At 36.3% G+C, this 12,412-nt stretch overlaps 1 protein-coding gene across 1 annotated transcript; it reads right to left on the reverse strand.

The window, feature by feature from the left end:
* Nucleotides 1-1,389: 1,389 nt before the first annotated feature.
* LOC129277913 (death domain-associated protein 6-like) lies at nucleotides 1,390-10,163 on the reverse strand. The gene has a single exon (XM_064110294.1). It carries the CDS (start codon nucleotides 8,593-8,595, stop codon nucleotides 6,865-6,867), a length of 1,731 nt encoding a protein of 576 aa, XP_063966364.1. The 5' UTR covers nucleotides 8,596-10,163; the 3' UTR covers nucleotides 1,390-6,864.
* Nucleotides 10,164-12,412: the final 2,249 nt, after the last annotated feature.

Consider the following 12,412-nt stretch of genomic DNA (forward strand, 5'->3'; position numbering starts at 1 on the left):
GAAAATGAACCTCCATTAGGCCTATCTCTCTTTATTTTAAACCTCCATGAAGAATTTCACATCCATCCTCGGGGGAAAAGCGAGGAAGTTATTTGAACCAGATGGGGTGAAAGAAGAAGAAAGTGTGAAGCAGGAGCTGCAGAGGAGGAACAAAAAGGAAGAAGACTAAAAGGGAAAAAATAAAATTAAAGATGATAAAGAGGCCCGTAAAGAGGACAGGGAGAAGACAAAGGGAAACAATTGCATTCTTTTTATTTGCTTCATTTCTTTCAGTGTTCCTCAAATTAAGGTAAAAAGGAGAAAAGGACATTAAAAAAAAATTCCGGTAATTGAGTTGGGCACCGTATTTGTCATTTGCCTTCACCACCTTAGATGGGTTAATGCAAGCCTGAAGCATGGCAAGTTCATCCTCCTCTTTCCCTTTCTTTCTCCTCCCATCACTCCTACTTATTCTTCTCTCCTTCCTTCTTCGGCCTCTCCATATCCCCTCCCTTTTCTACTATTTCTTTTAATCCCCATACAGTTTCAATATGAAAGTACTTTCACCCATCAAATATTATTCTTCTTTCTAATTCTCTTCCCTTACTCCCCCTCCTTCGCCTTCTCACTTCAAGTGCTATCAACTGCTATCAAGTCATCATTTGAGGGTCATTCTCAGGTAAAAAAGGTCTCAATTCATGAAAATCACTACTAAACCACCTTTCAACCCATGGTCCCACACCCTCACAAAATCAAAAAATCTGAACACTGCATCCATTTTCAGTGACCAGCAACTCCCAGATCTGAAAAAAAAATGTAGATTTATGTTACGGGTGTTAATGTTATTGATGTTACCAAATTGGTTCAGATTTTCAAGCCAAAGCAACTCTATCCACAAAGCACATCAGTGTTTTAATGGCTACCTGTAACTTCATATCAATATTCAAATATTGATGAAAATTACAAAAGATGTTGTAATCGCTTGTATTTTCAATTATTATCATATTAGTATTTATCACTGGCCATCAATCATCTATGTGGAGCAATGACTATTAATCCATGTTTTGTTTTAATCAACAGAAACAATGCAACAAATATCAGAATATGAATGAAAATCAAATCATTTTGTTCCGAATGTGGATAGTTATTTGTTTATATTTCCAAGCTAAAGCATCACTGATTCACTGGCCATCAGAAATCAAGTAAGATTGCCAATACAGGCCAATACATGGTTGGGACATTGAATTGTGACTTTTTTTTATTCTTAGAATGACCCTTGAATGGAGAGACTAAATTATTTATCTAAACATCACCCCCCCCCCCCCATAAAAGGCATGTTTAAGTTTCTTATGTATTAAAAAATTGATAATACTGAATAAACAGAAAAGCACACAATATATTATTCATAAGTGTAAAAGTGTATTTTTCAATATTTTGTATTTGAGATGTTTTAAATTTATATAATGTACAAATATTTACAGAGTTGAAAAAAGAGAAATAGAGAGAAAAGACAGGCCAAATAGAGTACTCCATACATACAAATATGCAAATAATAAAACTATGCTCACACATATAGTAATATTCTGATAGAAAATTCACATGTGCAATCATATGAAATCGTAAGTCTAAAACTAAAATCAATTACCCTCAGAAAACGAAATACTCACTTCTATTTGCTTAATCTAAAACTTAAAGTATGCAGTAACCACCTTATAAAATTACACAAGAGAATAAAAAATATTTAATTTTTTTTGTTATAGAATAACATTATACATATAAATTAATCATAAAACTTTCAAACTGAATCTTGAACCCCTCTTTGACTTTCTCTGGCAGCATGAGAATAAACTATAATCCACATTCAGTAATTCCGAGTACAGTGTTAAAAACTGAGGTTGGTGTTATCATGATACTAACACAAGCTATAACATTGTCCCTGGAATCACCCATTGAGTGGTACAATATATAATAATCTTCTTCAAAGAATACAAGATGATGATAATGCACTGCATTTGCTAGCAGGGAGATGAAACATTAGATTATCAATGCGAAGTTTTTTTGTTCTCAAACCATAAATATGTCAGCCATAATACTGGATGAATTGGGGTAGTCTTCTTTCTGACCAAGGGTAGTGGCGTAATTTAGAGCTGAAATTTGGAAAGAATATCATGTTATCATCTCTATCCATAATATTGAAATCAAAACTTAAAAGTGATCCCCCCCCAAAAAAAAAAAAAAATTAGTTACAGGGCAAATTCACCACAGGGCCACTATTACTCTTTTATTTCATACTGAATTTGTTACTACCAGGGCCCTGTCTTACAAAGAGTTATGATTAATCCAATTAATCGTAACTATATAGAAATCCATCACTGTCATAATTTTCATACAGGAAATTTGCAAAATGTCCTTTGTAAACAATGGAGAATGCACCAAATTATCAAGAAATCAATGAATTTATGGATATACATTCATATCTCTATTTTTTTTAACAAACATACATTTTATATGTAGACTTTGCTGGCTTTCCATAGTTGTATTTGATCAGATCAATCGCAACTCTTTGTTAGACAGGGCCCTGGAAACATAATCATACAATCTAACACAAATATTGCTAAATAACTCATGATGTGCTATGGTACAGAGTAAGATGATAGGAGTTGGTACAGAGTAAGATGATAGGAGTTGGGCCAAGATTTTAAAATGATCTCTTTGTTCGCATACATCATCACTGGGAAGCATTCCACGAAAGGACTTGTCAGACGTTTCCTCCGACAAGTCCCGTTTTATCTGCCAATTACCATAGTAACAGTGCCTCTCGGCCAATCAAAATCAAGGAAAGTTGTCAGATCTGACAACTTGTGGGAAGAAAAAGTTGATGAAACGATCTTATATAGGCAACTTCATATATCTGTTTTAAATGTACAAATTTAAAAAAAGCAAATAACTGATAGGCAATGCTGATTAATATACATATTAGAGTATATAGGCATGATCACTTTCCTTCTAAAATAACTTATTTCATATGCCATCAAAGTGATGGTCATGTTGTGAGGAAGTGAACATAATTATTTGTTAGCTTTATCATGTATTTTACAAACGGAAGATTTCATTAGTAAAGAAGACCAACAAAATTGATTGTCCTTATGAGCCCCCACAAAGTCTCACAATCAAAGTTATGACTCTACAAAATTACATTGATATACAGGCTACTGTGCCCTATTCAAATCCTTTGGGTTCACATAAATCGGTTAGGAGCAATTTGACTTTAAGAGGTAATGAACACGCTATGCATCTGGTATAAAAGCGTTTCTAATTGGGTGTATATTCGGCTTGTGGAAGGTTGACTATTGCAAATTTACAGTACTCTGATAAAATTCATAAAACATTAAACTTTGTTAGTTTGTTTGCCTAATTAATACCCACCAATCAAAGAACAGTTTGCAACAAAAAGTAAATTGCACCCTCAAAGCAGATTACATGTAGCACTATTGGAGTATTGCATTGTAGTTTACTTTTAATATAAAAAAATTTCTATGGACTCTCAATAAGTTAGACTTTACAAGAACTTCTTGTTTAATGTCTTTCTAAAAAAAAAACAATACACTTGAATTAACATGTTTCAATAAGTGGGGTCATAGTAAAGTTTGCTCTGATTATTGTAATGCTGCATCAATAATATTAATAAAAAAATTCCAGCAAACATGCTGCTATTTGCATATTGCAATGACACAAAGGCAATACTAATTACTAATGCTGTTTCGTTTGACCAAAATATAACTCTCACCATTATTATGATGCATAAGATACCCAGACGTCAAGTTACAAGAACTTACATAATACAGACCTTGCAAAGATAAAGTACTCAAAGCTTTATAAGTTATGCCAAATGTTTCAGTAGATGTGTTTTTACTGTTTCTATTTGTGCACATGTAAGACTCATTTCAATCGAACAGACATTTGGAAAATCCCATAGAATCTGAGCACAAAATAACACAAACCCCACTATACAGTGCGTCCCAGAAAAAACGAAACAGAGATTAAGCGATGATTTATCATAACTTAATCACAAATACAATAGACAAATGACCTACCAATGTAAAGTTTAGAATCTCTTCTTTCATCTGATATTACTTAGATTATTTCTCATTCACGCATGAATGAGCAAAAAAAAATTAAAGAAAGGATACCAAAAACTCATTTCAAAAAGAAAATCACATGCCTAAAAAGTTCAATATCTGCCTTTTTATTTGATACCTTAATCACAAAAAATGGTCAAGAAGTAACAAAATTATGTTCCCTCGAAACAATGCTTGTACTTCCATAATTTCATTAAATAAACGTGTTTTCACCGGTTTCCCACAGAAGCTATCGCATGGTTAACAAAAGACTTAATGCATGGCTGATCGTCAACAAAACGGAGTGTCAAGTGAGTTCGTACGCTCGCCTGTAGAACCTCTTCGTTTTATGAAATTATTGAAATTCAAGCCTTATTTCAAATAACCAGAACTTTATTTCTTGACCATTTTCTGTAATTGAGGTATCAAATTAAAGAGCAGATTTTTAAATTTTTTTTAAATGTGGTTTTCTTTTTGAAACCCAGATACAGCCCGCCAAATAACTTTTTGGTATCCCCTCTTCAAATTGTTTTTGCTCACTCATGCGTGAATGAGAAATATTCAAAGTAATTTCAGATGAAAGAAGAGATTCTAAGCTTTACAATGGTAGGTCATTTGTCTATTGTATTTGTGATTAAGTTATGATATATCATCGATAAATCTCGGTTTCGTTTTTTGTGGGACGCACTGTATAATGCTTCTTATTTCTTTACACCTCAATACATACTCATTCTAGAACTTAATGGAACTTGGGAGTGTCTGTGTTACATAATGCTCTTGTTGATGTGTTAAGTTATACATGACTTTATGAACAACTAGAATATACATGCAAATTCTCCAAATGTTAGCTTATGAACTTTACATGCCATAATATCATAGTTTGAGTGATATTTCATTTAATGTAATGATAATAGTAATCATAGGACAATTCCATAAAATGATCAACCTTTTTGTACGTCCGACCCCCATTTTTCTAAGTCTTATTTCACTTCATAAATTGACCAGGGGGGTGTTTCACAAAGATTTAAGTATGACTTAAGTCGTACTTAAATGCCTACACGTACATGATATGGAACGCGCGATCTTATTGATAGACACACAGTAGTGCGCGTCCTCATGACACGATCTGACCAATGCGGTCAAGCCTTTCATACCGTACGCAACTTGGTATTTAAGTGCGACTCTAAGTCATACTTAAATCTTTGTGAAACACCCCCCTGGTCATGGTCCTTTGAGAATATTACACACTGTCAAAAGAACAATCAGAGAAAGAAAATTTCATGAAGGCCACACATATAGGGGGTTGGACGTATGTATTTCATTGAATTGCCCAATAATCATATATATATATATATATTGCTTACTACATATTTTCTCAGTGCATTATTACCATTTTAACAACAATATGTGATCAGGCGTTTGTTAATTCAAGGAATTTTCACCTAGCAAATGTGTGGAGAGTGGTCACGGAGAAAAAGAACGCAAGAGCTAGGTTGGATTTGAACCCAAGACCTCAAATCAACTCAAAGTATATATCACAAGATCAGTTAGAAGATGATCGCATTAATCATTTAGTCAAAGATCCCATTTCATAAAGACTTATTATAGATAACAAATGCAGCATTTCTGTATCAAGTATATTTAAGCCGGTCAAATTGATGGATTTCAGTAGCCTTAAACTGTTATTGCAAATTTGTTATCAAACAAGTTTATAAAATGGGCCCAAGGTCTTCTTTGATCCCTGGTGTATTCACCTTAAAGTTACAAGTCAGTCAGATCACTGAAATTAAATGGTGGTACAAAATCATTTGTTAGATTGACCAACTAATATAATAATTAAACACTCTTTGTACTTATAAAAAGGGTTATTTATTCTGCTGCATAAAATGTAAAAATATAACACATAAATTAAGTTCTCCCTGTATCAAAAAGGCATATTTATTGAAAGTTTTTGATAAAAATTCAGTTGGTAGTTGTTCCTTTACTTTGAACTCTCGAGTGGAAATGGGTTTGAGCCTTGTATTTGCTGTTATGCTAAACATACATGTAAGCAACACGCCTGATGTGAAAAGGCTACTATCAGTGGCTGTAAAGCAACCATTGCCTTTACAGTCCCCAACTGAACTCACACCTTGGTTCAGTAATTGTTTTATTTTTATTGACCAGGATTCAGTATGGGTTTTTCATGCGAAAAGCTGCCACCAGACATTAGCCGATAAACCCCCCCCCCCCCCACTAAACCAAGACGGGAGTGTAGGCGGTGCCTTCTTTGCAGCCACTGTTTGTAGTCTTCCTCATATACTGCTTAATACGTTTTGTGTAAGCAGAATCAGACTCATTAAAGCAGACAATAGCTGCAGTCGCCGCTGAGATTATACGCATGATTAGACGTGAATGGGTCTTATAATTAATGACGAACAAACAATCATACTGATTCAAATGTAACCCCCCCCAAAAAAAAAAAAATGATGAATCAAATTCTGAAAATGCCTCTACATGTATGTGACAATTTTGCCTTTTACTCATGCATGTAGTTTTGCTCATAAGTCAAATCATTTTAGCTGAAAAGTTAAATTTATGGGGAACTTAGTTTTTAGAGTTATAATTTTTTTTCATTATTGTTAAGGAAACAGACATTAAAAGTAACAATCTCCAATATTGCTTTGTTCACATTAATATATCTCCATTATCCCCTATAGCCTTTAATACACGCTTTATAATATCATGATGGCCTTCTAAAATGCTTGGACTGCCATTACGGTAGTCACTACTCTATAACAATACAGCCATCCTCATCTTCCTTGTAAATTGCTTTAGGTCCATTTAATTGCTTATTTTGAGTCTTTCCTGAAATTGAACGACTGAAGGAAGGACCAACTTTTTGAGTGGCACTAATAGCAGCATTTGTTTTACGCATTGGTAAGTCAATTCGAGCGGGTGTCACTACAGTGCCATTAGTATGCACCTTACTAGGAGGCAGTGATCTGGAAAGTGAAATCGGCTGTGATCTTGAGTCTAGCGAGGTCAGCTGAATTCTACGGGGTGGACCATTGTTGGACAAACTTGCACTTCTTGAAGAACCCACACCTACTGGTGTCCTTTTGATCATTGCTATTTCTTGTTTCACTTCAGCTACTGGAATCGCAATCTTTCTTACTTGTGTTCTTACAATGTTGTTTGAGCTCCATGCCAGAGTCTTTGAGCCACTTGCAAAGGATACTGGTTGTGGTTGGTTGGGAGCAGGTTTACTCCTGGAAGTACAAAGTTGCACTGGCTGTGTCTTCACAGGCTTAAAAAGGCTTGAGCCAGTTGGTGGGATACTGCTATTTGCGCTTTCAGGCTTGGAGGGAGAATTCTGAAAGGCTTGAAGAGTGTTTATTTTTGGGTTGCAAAGTTGCACAGGATTTTTCTTCACTAGCCTAACCCGACAAGTGCTAATCGATGGGATACCGTTCTTGGTGGGATCAAAACGAGGCTTTGAAGGACTAGGTTTCACTGCTTCTGCTTTCACATTTCCCTGAGGATGCATGGTTTCTGGAGCCTTAGATACATGGGCCACTTTTACCTCTGTATTGCTTTGAGGTGTTCTATTTGAAATTACATCTGTCTTTCCTGTTACGTGAGCGTCATTGCTGGAAAGTTTTACCTTTTTTGAATTATTGTCATCTGAGAGCGATTCCCCTTCAATGGGACGTTTCTTAGAATCTTCAATTTGGTTTTCATCTGCTTTGTTCCTGTCTGGACACGTTTCCATCCCTTTTGATTCCATCTCTGGACTTTTAACTGCTCCGGATTCAGATTGGCTTTCATCTGAATCAGAAACATACTCAACCCAATCACCATCTTCAAAGTCATCTTCACTTTCATCTGGAGCAACCTCTGGTTCACTTGTTCTATCAAACTCTGGTTCAACACCTGGTTTGTGCACCTCTCTTGCCTTAATTGTATACTTCTCCAGGACGCTGTCCATCATCTTCCTCCCCTTGATGGCATTATCTTCCAACCTTGTCCTCAATTCTGGATTCTCATTTGCAGGATCATCGGGCGCATCAATGAACGATGCATACCCAGCATTGCACATGTAGTCATTGATCCTACGTTTACTCAGCATTTCACCAACATCTTTGAAGACTTCAGTAGCCAATGGGCGCAGATCAAATTCATGGATCCCTAATTTCTCCCTTGTATTTGTCTTCCTGATAACATGGTATACATCGTGGAAATCTGGAAACTTATTACCCTTTACTAATTTACAGATTCTCTTGTTGATTTCTGGGTACCTTGTACCCAGAAATTTTACTTTCTTTTCTACACCACGCCCAGTTTTTGCCTCATAGCCCTTCAGCTTACAACACTTCTGCCATGCTTCTACAAATCTCTTTCTAAGTTTATGCTCGATCATATGAGATGAATCGTCTCTGCCCATTTCCTCGAGGCTCAATTCTTTCTCACTGTACCTCTGGATCTCTCTATTTAGCCGTCCCATCAGTTTTTCCATTCTCCTGATTTTGCGTTTCTTTCCTTTATCCACATCACCTTTTTCCTCCTCTTCACTTCTATCTTTGCTGCATGATGGTTGCTCCAGGTTAGAAGTGTTTGATGCTTTATTAGCATCATTAGATTTTGCTACCTCACTTGAACCCCCAGCTATGCTGCCAGGGTCAACATCTCCGCTGGTAGAAGCTACTTCTTTCTTGATATCTCCTGATAGAATGCCAGAATTCACATCTTTTGTCCCCTGTGGATCAGATTCATCTGGGCCATTAGTCCTTGGATCTGTCCCAGCCGTCTTTGCATCACCCGCATCCGTCTCAATGCCCCCATTACTCAAAAGTTTATATTCATGTTTCCCTGAATCCCCCACTCCCGTTTTGCTCTCTTTTGACTTTTTAGGCTTATTGGAAGCATTTTTTAAATGGATCACTACATCATGCACAACAGAGAAGATGGCCTGGTCTTTTATGTCTGGATTCTGAAGTTCTGCAAGATGCTGTCTAACTGCATTTGTGAACTCCTCCGATGAGAGGTAGTCTTCTCTGGCAGCCTTGAACCCTTTTATCAGATGTTTCCTGATCTTCTCTGTTGTAGCTTTGTCTCTGATCTTCGTCAGAAGGTTGTTTGAGCAGGTTACAAACTGGAAAGAAAAGAAAATCAGTGTTTAAAGATCTGGTAAAGTGGATGCTGGATCTTATTTAGTCAGGATAATTTAAATAAAGAAATTTCTCTTGACGTTTCCCATATTACCCAGGACAATTGAGGCACAGAGCAAATCATTGCCATCATTAACCCTTTGAACCCGAAAAGCCGGAATTCCGGCTTGAAGTCATGTGATTCGAAAAGCAATGGTTTTAGATATTAGGTGACCTTTAAAAGTGACATCATTTTAGAGATATTCAGTCGATAACTTCAGTTTATAAATTCATTGGCATAAAAAAATGACCAAAATATACTACACTACCAAAGAGGCTTGTGTGATAATAAATGGCGAGGCATATACGGACCATGCCGTAAGCTATTTTGAATTTTACTCCCGTCAAAGCAGTGACTTTGAGACAAAATTTGAGATGATCGTTAGTATGGCTCAGCTGGGCCAGGCTAGGTACCAGTGGAGTGAGGTGCCGCTGACATGGCTGGGCTTGGATCATCTATTTTGAATGTTGTATGTTCTTTCACTTTGCAGATAATGCCCAAATAATTCAGGGTGAGAGTCACGACCGTCCCAATTAATTCAGGGTTTAAACGATTAATATAAAAAAGTTTTGAGTAAGATTTGTAGCTTGACTTTGGAGGCAGTCTCCCATTTGCAGAAGCACAAAATTTTGGAAAGGAGATGCAAAATAGAGATATGACAAGCAGGTTCCTCATGAAATAACCTCTACCTTCAATAACTTCAGTCAACTCTATGATCTTATCACTCAAGTCTGCGGGCATCCTTGACCCTTGTCAGTGCAATATTTTTAGCAGAACATGAGATCTATGATTTTAAGTCAGAAACATGAATTAACCTCAATCAGAGTCAGAGGATATTCAAAATGAAAATCTGAGTAAAAACAAGGACATTTTTAATTTGGGCATTTCAATCAGTCTCCCTCATCAAAATTCCTGATGTGCGTACAAAACATCATTGGCAATTTTTTTTTTTTAATTGAAAAAAAAAATCGGATTTATTTGATTTAAATCAGATTTTCCCCATAAAATCATATCTATTAGTAATTTTTTTTAAACAAAGTGCACACACTGAAAATATAGTCCTTTACATAAATTTCAAAATCATACATTTCACTACTAAAATACTTATTATCTTTTCATAATTAAATCAAGTCAAAATAGAATTTATAAAAAATATTAATGTCATGAAGATGCGGACATTTTCTGCTGTGTCTTCATCCTCTGATGTAGACTGTAGATAGCTCCTACTGACCGGTTCAAACCAAGTTTAACTATTTTGGTACAGCTAATGCTGCATAGTTCGTGTTCCTATTCAAAGCTTTTATAAAATGAGGATCAGTTACTTTGGAAGAATTCCATGACTTTGAGTCTCACAGTCACCAGATCAGCTCCACCATACAGGCATACCATGCATTTGTTTGTCCTGTACTGGAATATGCCTCCTGTGTATGGGATCCCTTCACCCAAAAGCATATTGACAGGATAGTGTCTATACAGACACAGCCTGCTCATTTTGTGCTAAACAAGTAACATAAGACATCAAGTGTAAGCCGAATGATTAAGAACTTAGTTTAGCAGTCCCTGGAGCAACAAAGGAAAATATCTAATCTATCAAGTGTCAATGCTGTAGTATTAGTTTGACAAAAGCCTAGCTCACTGTCCCGCTAAAACGTCAAAACTCATCCCATTACCATCTCGCCCAAGACGTTCTCACTGCAGGCAACTCCAGCTCATGACAACTGCAGAACAAATTACAGGGAGTCATTGTTTCTGCCACACACCATAAAGAAGCGACTCCCAGAGGATGCTGTGATGGCAACAACTCTTGACACATTTGTGTTAGCAAGTAGTGGCAAGTCCTTACTATTTGCTATCTTACTATTCTTTTTAAAAGACAAGGAGACATTTTCTTGGCCCGTTTCTTGACATGAGTGATGAGGGAGGTCCTTACTATTTACCAGTAAAAAATGTTTTAGGTTAATTTTTAATCAAATGATTGTTGGGTCATGTCAGGCTCGATTTATGTGATTGATGCATTCTAAATATTAATAATAAATGAGTAGAAACATATACATGTATATTCAATTAATTGGAAATCTATGGAAAATGTATTATGAAATAAAATCTATTGATGTATTACTGATGTATACCATTACCACTCCCAGAGCTGTATTATTGTAAAACAAAATGTTCATGTCAAGTGAATGATTTAAACATTTTTCTACAAATACATGTCATTTTTATTACCATGGAGCCATGTTCAGTTTTCCAGAGCCAATCTCTTTTTCAGCTCTGGCAGTCTGGGCATGGTGTCGCATTGCAGTTTGTCTAGTTGCCTGTATATTATTCGTTTACATAATGTTTAATACTGTTAGAAGGAATGCCACTCCCGGGCCAAGAAATTCCTGCCAATGCGCACTGCCGATGGTTATCCTCACAAATTCTTGGCAGGAATGATGAAAGTTCTTCAAAAAATGCAAAAAAAGTACACATATAACAACAAAAACAATGATACTCACATTAACCTGAAGAAAAACTCTTTCAAGTTCTTAAATTTTTAACACCCATTGCTGACACACATTTCAACTACGACTTCGATGAAATCCTAGCATAATCAACCCATTCATGCGTAAGATCAGCTGATTCCTATTGATCAAGATTTCCGGACCGAAGAATTTTATCTTAAGCGGGGGGGGGGGGGGGGGGGGGGGGGATTGGGATGTGAAGGGTATTGCGACATTATCATATTGCCCAATTTCATTTTTTATACCCCCATGTCAAAGTGGAAGATTCCGAGTTCACTTCCTTGACAACTGGAATATCCCCAGGGCAGGCAATTTGAGTATGGAAGACCAGAACAACGTCTAACGTTGGTAAGTTGATTACAAGAAGTAAGATTTCTGAACGTCTAAAGAAACTTTCGTCGAACTAGCTTGTAATTGAACAATCCTTATTTCTCACACTTTATATCTAGCCATTTTCATGATGATCTGATAACGTTATCACTCCGTGATTGGAGATAGAAACCAGGTATGCCGATTTCACTTTCTCAGTAACCGAGTCGGCACATTCTCTAGTATGAGCCCGTGTGTTATAGTGAATGACTTCCGGGAAAAAATGGCGACCCGCATTGGCTCGCGGAAGTG

This window comes from Lytechinus pictus, chromosome 15, assembly GCF_037042905.1.
Source record: "Lytechinus pictus isolate F3 Inbred chromosome 15, Lp3.0, whole genome shotgun sequence".
In the NCBI taxonomy this organism is placed as follows: Eukaryota; Metazoa; Echinodermata; class Echinoidea; order Temnopleuroida; family Toxopneustidae; genus Lytechinus; species Lytechinus pictus.